The sequence below is a fragment of the Protopterus annectens genome, chromosome 9.part0 (assembly GCF_019279795.1).
Source record: "Protopterus annectens isolate FY-2018-M chromosome 9.part0, PAN1.0, whole genome shotgun sequence".
Classification (NCBI taxonomy): Eukaryota; Metazoa; Chordata; order Ceratodontiformes; family Protopteridae; genus Protopterus; species Protopterus annectens.
In genome coordinates, this window is record NC_056743.1 from 167,046,587 (window position 1) to 167,063,084 (window position 16,498).

General features: G+C 40.5%; 1 protein-coding gene across 1 annotated transcript in view; it reads right to left on the bottom strand.

Moving 5' to 3' along the window:
* Nucleotides 1-16,498, bottom strand: part of LOC122810505 — a 1,366,849-nt gene that overhangs the window by 429,563 nt on the left and 920,788 nt on the right. The window contains exon 7 of the mRNA XM_044082087.1: nt 10,941-11,246. Within this exon, the coding sequence (XP_043938022.1) occupies nt 10,941-11,246 (306 nt within the window). The remainder of the gene's footprint in view (nt 1-10,940; nt 11,247-16,498) is intronic.

Below are 16,498 nucleotides of genomic sequence, written 5' to 3' on the forward strand. Positions count from 1 at the left end.
GTGAAGTGAGTTTGCTTAAGTCTCAGTGGGCAAATGACTAAAACCTTTTCTCCTGACCCATCTCACCTTTAAAATACCTCCAAATGCATACTATCCAGAACTACTCCATACTCATAAAACATAACATGCAATTGACATCAAAAAACTTTTATATAAACATTAATACAAATAAAACTTTTTTTTCATTTACTGTCACTTTTTCAGTCCATTCAGTGTTCTAGACATTAGTAAAGATTGCTGGGTTTATGCATTATACTTCTACCAGTTTAACACAACCAAACTTTGTGTGCTTTTATCACATTGTAAGGTATGTTTGCCCACCTGCTCGGTGGCGTGCAACAAATCCTGTACTTCTTTCAATTCAGATTGTTGAGGGAGGGTGGTTATCTTTTGTTTTAACTGAGAGATCAGAAATTGCTGATACTTAAGCATATGAAATTGACAGTTTAGTGCTCTCATAGCTAAAGTGGCTGAGGTGTAAACCTTTTTCCCCCATCTGTCTAGTGCTCTTGAATCCCTTTCAGAAGGTACTGGATTTTTAGCCATGGAAGCCTTAGCCCCCTTGGGACCCTGGGAGATCGTCTCTGGGTCAGCTACTGGGCTTTTGTAAAGGAATTTATGGGAATCAGGTACTCTGTAGTATCTGTCAGGCTTGGCCGGGGCAGGAGGTAGAGAGTCAGGGTTGAAACTGGATTCTAAATAGACATCATCCACAATGTCCAAAATAGGAGGGATGGCTAGAGGTCTGTGTTGGGGGAGTAAAAGAAACTCTCTGAGCCTTTTCTTGGAATCAGACTAATCCTGACCTTCCCAGTGAAAATGTTCCCTCATAGTGTGTAAAGTTTCCCCAAAAGAGTAATCTTCTGGAGGGGAAGCTGAGGGAATAGAATCCTCAGCATCAGAATCTTCATAAGGAGAAGGAATAGTCTTGGTCCTCAGAGGAATCCGAAGAAATAGACAGTTGTTCAGAGGAAGCAGAATCTTCCTCTTGTCTAGACCTTTTGTCAGGAGGAGGCTGAGAACCCCTGATAAGAGAAATCAAATCTTCAGCCATCTTGAGCATCTGTTTCTTAGGCATAGGGCCTTGAACAGGAGACTGAAGTGAAGCCTTTTTCGATTTAGAAGGAGTCTTCAACTTGGAAAACGCTTTGACTGTAAGAGTAGTCGGTCTGAAAACGCCTTCAGAAACCGATGGCATTTCAGAAGCACCGACGTCCTTGGAAGGTAAATCGTCGGAAGGGCCTGAAGTAAAAGGCTGCATCGGCCTAGTACATTCTGGCAAAAAATCTGTAGCGGTCTCGGGTTCCAGAACTGCGGTAGTCAGAGGCTGCTTCAGAGCCTCACTGATAACCGGAGACCGGATCAACCGAGGCCTCGGAATCGGGGTTAGGCCTGGGCTGTTGGTCCTTGTCCCTGCGCTTTTTGTGCACGCTGGTAGTCGGTAGCTCTGACGGCATGTTATAATTAAATTTTCTACCAAAAAAGTGTTGTGTGAAATCAGATAGTCTTTTAATAGTACGTTTATTAAATCTAGCACAAAAACGACAAGAAGTGACGTTGTGATCAGGGCCTAGGCAAGGTATGCAATAAGAATGAAAATCCTTATGAGGTATTTGCTTCCCACAAGAAATACAATTGTTAACTTTTTCTGACATCGGTCTGAGGCAAGAAAAGTTTCCCCAATGGGGTACTTAGCTTTACAGAAGACTTCGGTCTGAAATTCGAATTCGAAAATCTCAGGAGTCGGCCGACTGGCACTTGCGAACTGCTTCTGCTTCGGGCACCGCGCGGCAAGAAAGACTGGAGAAAATGGTGTCAGTTGCAGTATATGTACCCCTGGCGCACTGACATCAGGGATGAGGCGACAGCAACCGACATCGGACCAAGACTTTGGAAATCTGTCCGACTGCGGGACCGCCTGACGACAGGATAACCCAAGTGTGATGACTGCAGCAGGGTAACACAATGAACATATGCACCTTAGTCCTTTACCCCTGGATGCATGGTTTGGATGTGACTCTCTCCTCTAGTTGTTCCTATTAGACTGCCATCCATGCTACTACCAAATAGGAAGAATTTAAATCCAGAGGAGAAGGTGCTTTAAAGTCTAACATGCCCCCATCAATGATGGGAAAAGTTACACTACCATTCAGAGGTACTTGCAATTTGCTCCTCTCTGCCTTTTTACTGCTCTAAATACTTTGAGTGCCTTCCATAATACTATAGAATAGGAGTAATTCAAGAGCAGGGGAGAAGCTGTTTTAAAGCCTGACATGCCCCATTAGTGAAGGGAAACATTATACACCAGCATTTAAAGGCAACTAAAATGGACTCCTCTCTGCTTCTTTACTGCTCTAAATATAGGTCATTTTCATCACTGTTTTTGCTCCCTATTTCACAGAGTATGAAGAACATTGCCACAGCAACAACTGAATGTACAGAGGGCATAAATTGCTTAACTGCATTTTTCTCTGTAGGCTGCTTTCATGTTTAAGCATCCTTGAGCATCCAATGATACATCAGTGCACTTGTACTGCCTTCATTTTGCTCGGTTTGCCTTATCACTAGTTTACAGTGGTGTACCTTCATTTTTTGGTTTCTGTCTTAATAGCTACAACAAAAGTATGCCTCAGGCCATCTCTTTAACTTTATAAGGCATTGTGTGCAGAACCACTGGGTTTGAGATAGCCTCGACTGATTGACTCCCACATTAGTGGGAGGTGTGGCCCACTTTGCTCACCCTACACTCAAACCAAGTCCTCTACAAAAATCTACTTTCCTCCTTTCCTTAGATACAACTCCCTAATCTGGCCATCTCTTTTCAGCACAGAAAGTCCTACTCATAATATATACATCAATAACCTACACCAAATTCAAAACCTCACATCATCTTCAACCTCCTTTTTCCCATTTTCTACATGAGGTTGGGGTGCCATATCACCTGTCGCCATCTCTCTCTATTCAGTGCCACTCTCCTGCCTTCTTCAACACTCATGCCTGTCACAGGTCTTCCATCACAGAATTGATCCACCTCTTTGCTGAACACTCTTGTTTCCTCTTGCCTTCTTCCTGTCTGTCTCAAATTATCTTCACCAGATTGTCTTCTGTTTTTTTATACATGTGCCCAAACCATCGTAATTCTGTTCTCTTTGATCTTTTCTGCAATTGGAGCTACTTTGGCTCTTATGTCTTCATTTAATCTGTCCTACAGTGTGCATCGTACCACCCATCTCAGGCACTTCATATCCATCATCTCTACCTTCCTCAAGGTTTCTGTAGCATACAGCAGTACTAGTTAAACCACTGTTTTGTACCCATTACTTTTCAGGTTCTTTGGCATTCTTCTGTCATATAGTACCCTGACACACTGTGCCAGTTGGCTGAAGCCCCTCTGATATTAGCTTTGACATCCTCATTCAGACGTCCCTTCTCCTCAACCACCTCTCCCAAAAACTTTAAGCCATTAACCTGTTCCATTATTTCCCTTCTATTGGAACTGTCAGCGTCTTCTGAACTCCATTTGCTGCCATTACAACCGTCTTATCTGTAATCAGTTTCATCCAATGTGCCTTCCTTCAGTTTTGCACTCCATTCCCCTATCTTTTGCTGAAGGTCTTGCTCAAAGTCTGCCTGTGATGCCACAGTCTGCATACAGCAAATCTGCTGATCTGTCCCCTCTCACCAGTTTGCTAATGTAGTCCATCACTAGTACTAACAGCAGTGGGCTCGGTGTTGAACCCTGATGCACACCCACTTCCATTGGGAATCCCTCCATGAGACTGAACACTGTTTGTACTTGAATCACTGGGTCCTTGTACATCGCTTGCACTAATTCTACCAATGTTTTGGGGACTTTGAATGACTGCAGGACTACCCAAATCAGCTGTCTTGGGGACCTGTCATATGCTTTTGCCAAGTCTCAAAACAACCAGTTGGATCTGTTGCTGATATGAATCCAAACTGCTCATCACCCATCTTACTTTCTACTGCTCTTCGTATTCATTTAGCAATCACCCACCCCAGAACCTTCAAATAATGTGACAGGAATTTGAAACCTCTGTATTGCCCACAGTTGTGAATATGTCCTTTGTTCTCAAACACTGGCACTAGTATGCTTATTTTACAGTCATCTTGAATATGCCTTGCTCTCCACACTATTATGAGTACCCTCAAGAGACATTTCTCCCCTTATCTTACCCAGGATCGTTATCATATCTGCTGAGACCTAAACTCAGTCTGCTACTTTCCCTGACTTAATTTTCCAAAGTGATGCTCCTAACTCAATGGTGGGCTCCTACTTGTCTCACTATAGGCTGTGTCTGAGGCAGTACAGCTTCTCTGGGGTTTTCTTCATTCAGAAGCTGCTGGAAGTACTTCTTCCATCTGCCTTTGACTTCATGTGGACTGGTGAGCAAGGTGTTGCTGGCTTCCCTTATGAAGGGTGTGTGACTATCTTGTATATCTTTCTGTCTTTGCCTTGAAGCCTGACAGTTTCTTTGTGCCATCTACTGACTTGCTTGACATAAGCTTGTAGAGTGCCTCTGATGCCATGTTCTTTGCTACTGTAACTCCTTTCTAAACTTCTTTGTTAGCCAACCAGTATTCCTTCTTAGCCTAGTCAATCTTTTCCATCTCCCACTTTTTCCTGCACTCCTCCTTTCTTTTGATGACTTCCTTGACTTTTTTATTCCACCACCACCTTTCCTTATGCACCTTATTCCATATCTGGCTCAGCCACATATCTTTTTTCCCACATACTGCCTGTCTAGGAATCTCTCACACAGTAGTCCTCAGATATGCTGTCATTCTTCATCTCCACCTATTTCCTCTACTTCTTGAGGTGATAGAGCTCTGAGTAATTCCTTGAACTGCTGTGCTCTCTCCAGGTCTTCAGCCTGGTCTCAGCTAACTTTAGAGCCTTCTCTGACCACTTGTGGTAGCCAGGTGGTTTATGCTGTGGGCTGTTTCATTGGAAATGATTTTGCAATCACTGATTCTACCTCACTGCTCTTTCCTTAGGAGGAAGTCTACCTGACTTGCATGATGGCCACTCTTGTATGTGATCTTGTGACTGTCTCACATTCTGAGCACCGTAATGGCTATTATCAAGACATTTGCTAGACAGAGGTCTGGACAGACCTCTTTTATTTATTCCTGCTGGCTCACCCATGTGGGCCCAGGCAGTCCTCATTTTTTTTTCTGTCTGTCCCAATATGTGCATTCAAGTCACCCATTATAAACGATTCATGTTGTCCTGATTTATCTAGTAGCTCCTGCAACTGCTGTCTGAATGCACTCTTTTCCTCACCATCACAACTCTGCTGGGGGGGAACAGGCTGAGATTATGAAGAGTGCCCTCTCCTTACACTGGAGTATGATTGCCAGGAGTCCTTCACTAATTATGATGATATCCCTCACTGTCTTCTGAAACATCTCCCTCACCACAATTCCCACACCATTTCTAGTATGTCCTTCTCCTGAGTAGTAGACTCTTGAACCCAGGCCAAGTGGCTTTGCTTCACTGCTCTTTTTTTGTTTCCTGGATATATAGGATGTTCAGCCTTCTCCATACCATCATGTAACCTACGTCAAGAGGCATCCTGTCAGTGAACTTATATTGAGTGTAGCAATTCTTAGTTCATGTTTGGCAGGTTGACTGGTTTTACATCCAGCTTTTGCACAAGAGTTCATAGGTTCATAGGTTCATACTAGGCTATCTGCCCTAGGGCATTTATAAGCCTAGCCAGAGTGTGTGTGGCTTTCACCACCCCTTAGGATGAGAATACTATACCCATTAATTTGCTGTGCCTTTGTCCAGCAGTGATACAGAGATGATTCCCGGGGTAAACATACGATCTCCCTGGTATCCCTGGTAATCCAAGTTGGGCAACTGGACACAGGCCGGCCAGTAGCTTAATGACTCACAGCTGCTAGACTTCATGACAGGCACACACTGGTCAACAGGGGTACATACACCCCTTCCACTATTAGCATTGGTCCCTGGTGTAGGTAAGAGTAGGCCAGGTCCTCAACCCACTTATCACCAGGAAATACCCATGCCCATTTGGTGACATCAGTCAACTCAAACAAATCACCTGAAGCCAATTTTATACTGTTGAATGGTTAACCCTGCCAATGTGCAGTCGGTGATCCATAGTCTCCTATCATGAGGATACTGCACACCATAGTAGATGTGCACAGCAGTTGCTTTATACAATTCTTCCACCTACAGGATACCATGTAGAGTTGGTGCTGCTTGCCCATAGCTCCATTCTTTGGTGAGATTTAGTTGAAACACTCAGCATGTTTTTGGAGATGGGAGGAAACCCACAGAGACATAGGGAGATCATGCAAACTCCAAACAGGGATTGGCTGGAGGTCAGGATCGAACCTTGTACCAAGACCTTAACCATTATGCCAACTGGTCTCGAATGCAACATCTCCATCACTCACCCCAATAAACTAACAGAGTGGAGATGCACACCCCAACCCTGGCCAAGCACTAGCCCCATCTATACAAACCCAACACCCAACCCACTCAAATCCCCTGCATAAAAGCTCCCCTTAAAAATCCTCTAAAACACAAACCCCTGTTTCTTTCTCCAGCCTAAAAATATATAATCTCAATTCCTGCATCTGCAATAAGATAACATACCTTCATGCATCAAACCTAGTTATCATTAAAACCTGGTTAAGACTTGAAATTACAGATGAAGAGATCATTCCTTTCAGTTATACTATCAATAGTAAAGAGTGAATAGGTAAAACAGGCTGGGGTCATGAACATCATCTTTCTAGCCACCTTACAAATCAATACTCACCTCCCAAATGTTCCACAATACAGCAACAAGAAATACTAATAGCTAAACTCCACCTAAACAATTAGAAATCCAGAATCCTTGTAGCTATCATAATCCCCCCCCCCCCGACAAAAATGCCAAGACTACTAAAGACATACTTAGCTGTTTATTATCTGCCTTCAGCCAAGAAACCATACTGCTTTGGTGACGTTAACATAGACTGGACCTTTTGACAAACCTAACTTTATCCCCTCTATCACATTAACCTCTTTCATTTCACTCTGCTAATCCAACAACCAACCCGATTTGATAAACTATCCATGGAACATCCATACTAGACTACATACTCTTAACCAACCCTCAAAATTTAAGCTAGCCAGCACCCTCCCAGACTCTCTCAGTGATCAATACCCCACCTACGTCAAAAGAGAATACCACAAGCCCCCCAAACTCCTATACTTCAACTCTGTGAGAAAAAAAAAAAACAGCTTTGATAAATCCATATTTAATGACACACTTTAAACAATGTGACTAGGAACCGCCTCAAATATCTGCCTCTAGATGAAACTGTCACTTTAATAACTACTAAAACAAATCCCACTGAAACATAAGAGTAAAAATAAATTTTGCCAGATGGCTAAACAGTCATATTAAACACTTGTGAGAGACGGAGACAATGCCTGGAAACAACAGGACAAAACTAGGAACAAATCCTACACAGATACATTATCTGTTCCTCACAAATTGCACAAAGCCACACATTTGTTGACAAAAAGAACATCTCCAGAAACCAATCCACACACAAAAAAACCTGAAAAGATTTTGACAAAATTTAAACAACCTCCTTAAACCAGACAGAAAGCCCACCAAAAATCCTTTCCCATCTGAAACCAGCAGGGAAACTGAAGACAAATTCAACAAACACTTAATATGCAGAACTCTACTTAACCTTAACTATAACTACCCATACTCACCACCTAATCTCCCAGACAACAGCTCCACACCTTAACTCAACCCAACAACCATCCATACAAATACTATCAAAAACACATTAAAAAACTTCAACCCACAATACTAACTCCTTACAAACTACTATCCAAATACTTCAGTATAGCCACTGACACCATGTGCTACCCTGTGTCTATCCTAATTAATAGATCCATAATGGAAAACTGCATCAGAGAGCTATAGAAAGCTTCTTCACAATCTCAGAGAGTTACGGAAAGCTTCCTCAATCCCATTACACAAAAGTGGCAACAGAACTGTCAAACTATCAACCTATATCAATACTTCCTCTCCTCTCCAAAGTACTTGAAAAATGTATACATCATCAAATCATAGCTTTCTTGTTTCATAAGCAATTACTTTCTCCCACCCAACATGTCTTTTGACCCCACTGAAACACAGAAATTGCACTACCACATATCCTAGATACCATTTAAATAAAAGCTCAGGTAATTTTGTCTCCATTCTATTCCGGGACTTGTCAAAAGCCTTCAACATGGTCTTACTTCAAATGCTCCTCCAAAAACTAAATTTTATAGGCCTCACAACTCCCTCAAATAGCTCGTTCACCAGCTACCTAATTAATCGCATGCAGTCTGTATAATGGAATGACTTCCACTCCATTTCCATTCCAATCACTACATCAGTCCTACAGGGTTCCATACTCTGGCCAGTACTTTTCAATACCTTCATTAATGATATGCATAAGGAATCAAAACTTGCCACCATAACACAGTATGCTGGCTACTCAACTTTAGTTTGCTCAGCCCCAAACCTTCCCACCTTAGAAACCATTACAGAGGAAGCTTTCATGTGTACAGAAAACTAACCAAATACATCTCAATTGCTAAACTAATCCTATTTCCTCCCAAAAATATAAAACAAAACAACATTGACCTTAACATTATCTCCTCAAACAACATAAAAATTGAAAATGTCACGAACACAACATTTCTAGAAGTTATCATTGATAAGTTCAAATTTGATGCACACATTTACACTACAGTCAAAAAGACGTACTGCAAACTAGGTTTTCTCTACACAACAAAGCATCCGGTAAGCGATCAAAGTTAAAAATAGCTGCCAACTGCCTTCTCCTACTTACCCCTCCACACCTCAAAAATGTTCACAAACCTCAACTCTTCGATCAATACAAACTAGAAAGCACCTACAACAAAATTAGTAAACTCGCCTGCAGCCTTTCAAACTGCTCTGACCACTGCACAGAGCTCAATACCCTCAACTGGCTTGAACTTCAACACATTACCCTCTCACAGCTACTCAGAGCACACAAACTACTTCACTGTCCTCTTAAAATACCCTTGCTGTCAAATTTCATCCAATGGCATGTACCACAAAGAGTCCTAAGATCCTCAGAACTTACTTTTCCCTAATAAATCAAATTATTAAGGTGACTCGCTATTCTTTGTCGCTAGCTCCAAGGCATGGAATAAAATTCCGAAACACATGAGGCTTTTAAATAACCTGCAAGAATTCAAATCCACCATAAAATATTACCTGGCAATTAATAAACTATGCAAGTGTACTATCTCTATAGCTTGAAGCATGCAATCCTAACTCTGTCCACTATGGATACTACAGAAAAAGTATTAATATAGTATTTTAACTTTCCTCACAATATATTGATGACATGAATTTCCTTAATCTGATATGGTTTGTAAATAATGTCTGTTGACAGTTTTTCTTTTCAATTGTCAAAAATGTATTTCTATCCTTGTTCTGCAGCTTTTCTCCCTGGGTCTCTGTGAAAATGGGCATTTCAGATCCCAGCCAGACTTTCCCAGTAAACAAAAGCAAAGAAAATAAAGTAAAATAAATGTCTGGGCTGCTGGGCATTAAACTGGAATGCAAAGTATTTGTCTGCAATTTGTTTTACAACTAAAAGTACCAGGAAATCCCTTGGACATCCGCCTGACTGATGTCTGTTCAGCTGACATCTAGACATCAGATGTCTAGACATCTGGTGTCATTTGCTAGTAAACAACAATGGAGACGTCACTCAACATCCTCAGTATCAATACCTGATATTTGCTTGATCTCATAATAACGGTCAGCATCTCAGTCTTGACCAGAGACACAGGATTCCACGGAGTCTTGGTAACATGACCTGGAAGAGCCTGATGAAACTCCACTGTGGACACATGGCAATCAGCATCCGCCTGTGGAATGCCTACTTCAAGAATGAAACAAATGTAATCCAAGGTATGACATTCAGGAATCAATGTTACTATTATGTAGTTGCCTGTGGTATCTTCTCAGAAATAAGTTCCTTGCTACAAGCCTCTTCTGAAATAACAGAGGCTAAAGCTAGAACAGAAGTAGAAATTATAATCTCCCCGCATAATAGTGGCAAACCACACTTTCCACAGCCACAGTTGCCAAGTCCTCTCAGGTGGCGACTCATAAATGTTTAGCTTTTTTCACCTATCATTTTTGTGAAATTCTAGACTCTACTGCTGCTCTTCTCTGGAAAGGAAGATGTGAGTGGTTTAAGTTTTGAAGAAGGTTCACCCGTCATTAACATGGAGACATCCCCTATACTAATGCCAGAAATTCACTCTCTTCGTTGTTGACTCACATAATGTTTACATTTATCAACATTACGGGTTTCTCATGTCACTAACAGTAAAACATTACTTTCTCCTAGACAAGGCACTTGACAAATGACAGTGTTTGGGGAGAATTCATCTCCCACAACACTTGCTCATAATCTTGTTTCAGGATCAGCATCAGACATCAAATATGTCCTGAATGACAAATACAGTATCTCAAAAAAATAAGCAGCATGCTCAACAAGCAGGTAACTATTAGGAAAAAAGGTCCTTACCGTTCAGATGAACAAAGAAAGCAAATGATAGACTCATGGAGGAAGAAAGAAAAGCATTCACTTCTGTGTTACAAAAAAAAATATGAAGACAGCACCGCTTACATTGCACTGCAGGACTTCATGGCAGATAACTCACACCCTGCAGGAAACGTTCTACTATTCTTCACATCTGAACAGAAGACGGACATCCATCTGCACCTTATTTCATCTACCATATGAATACCCTGCATATCAAACATTACTTGTATCCTCTAAAGTCTATGAAAAACAACATTCTGTTAACTTACTTGGCTGGAATATCATTATCTGTTCCTGAGGTTCGGTCAAGCTTTCATGGTTCACACGACACTTAATTTTCCTTTTAAAATCCGTTCTGTTTGATATGAATGTTACTGTGCTTGTTAGGTAGTAAAGGCCATCCTCGTCCATTCTAATCTCACTGATTTTAAAATGCGGTAATTTTTCATCTTCTTTAAGCCATTCAATGTGGATATTCTTCGGGCAAAATGAGTGTATTTTACAGGACAATTCCACAACCTCACCAGCGAATGGGGTTTCAGTAATAATCTGAATTTTGTCAAATTTAGGAGAAGCTGAAAAAAAAATTGCATTCAGATTAAAAAACGGATGATGCATTTCAGTAAGCTACGGAAAACTAAAGATTATAGTATGTCCCAGTAAAATACCAGTATGTTAGTACTCATTATCTATACAGGTGTCTGAAAAGAACTTGTGAAGGAGGCTAGATAATGGGATCACCTTGCTGCAGTTGCTCAGAAGTCAGCAAAACTATTTTGATATTCACATTTACAGGAGACCTTCTTCCCCTCCCCACCCTATGCTGTCATTCCTTGCTCACGAGTTTCAGTGCAAGGCCTTTACTCAAAGAACAGACTTTCACACAGAGAAACTACATTTCAGAAAGAAGGCTGTAAGCAGCATTAGCAGCCAAGTCTCAACTTAACATTTATACATACGGAATACATAGGTACAATGTGATCTAACTAATGTGGCCATGACCAAAAGGAAATACAGAAAAAATGTAGGACTCAACTGTAGAAGCTCTCGCAATAAGCAAAAGATAAAGGGTGATCTTATCTCAGTAGTATCTCGCCTTCAGGAGGACCTCTAAAGAAGAGCCAGCTAATAAGAAACATTCCCAAACAGATTATTATAAACACCCAGAAGGAAGCAGGAAAGTGAAGCAAAGAAATCTAGAGGATTCTATGTCCTACAACACAGCCTTACCACAAGAATCTCTACTCAGAGTTCAAGTTTAAGTTATAGTCCTTAATGAATTAATATAATGAGGTCTATGCAACCACAACATTAATGTCCACTACAGACACATTCTTAAAATAGACCAGTGCAGCAACCCCAATAAACTGCATTCATCAAATTTAAGAGAGTGGGGCTCCTGCTGACAAAGGATACAACAATTAGCCAAATAATTACATAAAGACTGTTAGACCACTGGATTACTTACCTTATTTGATTTGGCACTAACAAATGCTAGGAATGGCGAAGATTATTCTCATGACACTAACAACTGTCAGCTAATGTACAGCTACATGTTTCAGAAGATACACAGAGCTCTAACACCTAAGGCTGGCAGAAGAGATGCACATTTACAGGGAATGAAAATAGGGCCAGAACATTACTGAGTGGGGCCTAAGTAGAGGAAAGGACCAGGACCCCCAGCCACACAACTATACTTTTACTTGACCAAATCTCACCAATTAGCACCACAGTTCTTGACAGTATCTGAACAGCAATGATTGGATATTAAAAAGAGGTGGGTGACAGACTACACTATAGGCTGGTAAGACTTGACTACAGTTTACTTTAATAGCTACTTCTCAAGTAGGGGTGGTAAGTGTAAGCAGTCTGTGAAGCACGTTCAATCTCTGAAAGTTGTCCTCTGAATTTTCTATCATTTAAATGAATCCAGCTGAATAAAGGGATTCCTTACACATTCCAGTTCTCCAGTAGTACACAATAATGTGAATGAAATAATAATTAAACAAATAAATAATGTAATGAAAGTGCGGTCACAGTGGAAGGTTAGGTTTTGGTCAGCTAAGCGGTTTCACATTTGCAATGAATCTAACTTGGCAGTTATTTTTCTTTCCACAGCAGTTTCCAGCCAACCTTATTTTTTCTTCCCAGTATTGATCTGATCAATTAGTTATACATACAGTATTCACTATGCCTATTTGTGTTAGTTACTGTCTCATATCCCCTCAAACAGATATCCTACAATGTAATGCTAGTAACCCATTTATCAAAACCAAAAGGAAGAAGTGTCAGTGGAAACAGACATTGTTGCCATGCTCCCTTCCAAAACTATGAGATTCTGTGATTTGTGAAGGTGACGTTTACAGGATACAATCAACAAAGTGTGATTAAAGGTTGACAGTATCAACAGTATGTGCTCACAGAAAATACACTACTTTTTGATAAGATCTTGAATATCTGTGAGAGGAACAGAATTATCTATAAAATATCCTTAGACTTGGCTCCTACCAACAAAGACAATAGAGCAACGGCATCTGGAGTTTTAATAAAAAACAAAAGTTTACTTCCCATATACAAAAAAAAAGGAAGCTTAACGTAAACAAAACCAGACAAACAGAACTAAGTCAGCAAGGGAAAGAAGTTTCCAAGTAAAAACGGTCTTTTAGTGCTTTCATTTTTTTAATGTAGCTCACAAGAATTTCACCAGAAACAGACCCACAGTTCTTGTAACACATAAATATGCAAATCAACACATCACATGGCCAATCAATTAGCTTAATGGTCATTAAGTACAATAAACTTGAGTGTCTGTTTTAAACATATCCAGCAAAATAAGTACCTAAATAATACCTAAAAAATACTTGAATTCCTCTATGATTTTTGAACATTTATTGTTTATAAAATCATTCAAGCCTGGTGACTGCTCAGAAGATAAACTTACTGACATAATGCTTCCTTGACCTCAAGTCTTTTGTTGAAGTCACCAATTAAAGGGGACATACCTACACTGTCAAGAACATAAAAAGAAAATGTCCTAAAATTATACCAATCAAGTGCAAGTTTGGCTAGTGGATTCTTTAAATCCTTATTTTTAATACCTGTGACATGTTCTTAAGTACATTTAGCAAGCTAACAAATTTTGCCTACATGAAAAAAGGGACAAGATTCACAAAATACAAGGTAAACTACTCTGAGTGTAACAAGTGTACCTATTTTTAGTCCAAATCTGAGTTTTACTATGCTGTAAAATAAAAGAAGAACCTTCAAAAACAGATCTACAATATTTACAACAATGTTAACAATGACATGTACCAACACAAGACTATTGCAATGTGTTAGAAACATTAAAGCTGGACCATCTCATCTAAAAAAAAAATCACCTCTCAGGAAGATGCTACCCCACTACCATCAATTTGTGGACTTTACCAAAAGCGGAACAAATACCCTTGACAAGGTTTACACCAACATAAAGGGAGCATACGAAGCAGTGCAGCAGCCAGACTTGGGGAGCTTTGATCATATTTCATTAAGATTAATACGTTCTTACAAACCTCTGCTGATCAGAGAAAAAAACACTGAGAAACTGATCAGGGTCTGGGATGAAGGGGCAATGGAAAGTCTCAGGGACTGTTTTGATAATGCCTGCTGGGATGTCTTCAGAGAAGCAGCCACTTTCAATCAGCATGTCAACACAGACGAATATGCAGACACTACAATGGCATGTGTCAAAATGAGTGGAGGACGTATCTACAACCAAGAAGATTATATTCAGAGCCAATCAAAAACCTTGGCTAACCAGTAGTGTATGAGCTTCTGAGGGCAAGGAATAAGGCATTCAGATGCAAGGACAAGGTGGGTCTAAGTGAAGCAAGGGCTAACCTAAAAAGGGGCATCAAAGAAGCCAAGAGGGAGTATGGAAGAAAGGTACAAAGTTGTTTTGAGGACATGAGGGACATCAGGAGCCTCTCGCAAGGCATTCACAGCAGTTAAATGACTACAAGACCAAGTCAGTTTGACGTGATGACAGCACAGAATTTTTGAACAGGCTGAACTCATTCTATGGCAGATTTGAGGAGAACAACATGGAGGCTACAAAGCTACCCACTGATCAGAATGAGACAGTGCTCAAACTTAACCCTGAGGAAGCGAGAAGCCAACTTAAGAAAGTGAACCCCATGAAGGCTGCAGGTCCTGATAACATTCTGGGCAAAGTATTAAGAGAATGCGCAGACCGACTGTACCTAATCCTTACAGACATTTTCAATACCTCCCTGGCTCTTGAACGAGTGCCTGCATGCTTCAAGGTAACTAATATAATCCCGCTGCCAAAAAAAGCCAGTCCAACTCATTTAAATGACTACAGACCAGTGGCACAAACCTCAAATGTCATGAAGTGCTTCAAAAGGATAGTAAAAAAGCATCCGTCAGAAGCTCTGCCACCGACCTTCGACCCTCTACAGTTTGCCTAGTGGTCAAACTGATCCAATGCAGATGCCATTTCTGTGGTCGTACACCTCTCTCTGGAACATCTTGAAGATAGGAGCAACTATGTCAGGTTGTTCATTGACTTTAGCTCTGCATTCAAAAGAGTGGTTCCAATGCAACTCATAGGCAAATTAAGCTTGGCATCAACAACAGCCTCGGCAACTGGATCCTTAACGTCTTGATTGGAAGACCACAGAAGACCTATGCTGGTAACAACACATCAGGTATCATTACACTCCACATTGGTGTGCCTTGCTCAAGGGTGTGTACTTAGTCCTCTACTATTCACTATTCTTACCCATGACTGCTTGGCAAAATTTCCAATAATCATATCATCAAATACGCAGATGATACTACTGTAGTGGCTCTCATAAGGGATGACGACGAGAGGGAACACAGGAACAAAGTTAGCTCTCTGATCAAATGGTACGAAAATAACTTGGATCTGAATGCCAATAAAACTAAAGAAATTATCACTGACTTAAGAAAAAGGCCAGCCATTCACTTGGTACTTGAGATCAATGGTGAGGTAGTAGAGAGAGAGATCAAGCTACAAAGTTCCTGGGGGTACACATCTCAAAAGACCTCTCTTGGTCAGTGAACACAGGCCAGATAATTAAAAATGCTCACCAATGCCTGCACTTCCTGAGAAGGCCCAAAAAAGCAAAGCTTCCTCTGAATGCTCCATCCAGTTTCTATAAAGGAGCTAGTGAAAGTATTCTCACCTGCAACTTTACTGTGTGGTACAGAAACAGTATTACAGCAGACAGGAAGAAGCTTCAAAGAGTGGTGAGGATTGCGGAGAAGATAACAGACATAAATCTTCCAAGCATGCAAGAACTTTTTACAATAAGAAGCATAAAGAGGGCATGCAAAATATTTGAGACACATCACATCCAGCATTTGGCTGGTGTGCTACACATTCATCTAACAAGAGTTACCACAGCATCCACTGTAGGGCCTACAGGCTCTTGAACAGCTTCTATCGAAAAGTAATAAGGCTCATAAACTCTGACATCAACTTGGACATCTCCTACCTCCAAATGTGATCTCACTAGCAATATTTTACTGAAAATAATACATTATTTAATTCATTATAGTTAATATATTCTTACATAAGTACAATAACTTTCTCTTTAAAGTCCAATTGCAACTCCTCATGTGCAATATTAGCGAACTGCCTTATCTTCTCTTTTTCTATGTACAGTATTATTTGTTCATAGGTTTAGGTTTATATTTATTGGTAGGTTAACCTGACTAGAAATAGGTTATACAGAGTATTTTGTATGTGTATTAGTCATTAGAATAGTTGTGTATACGTCATGTCTTATTCTTTTTATAC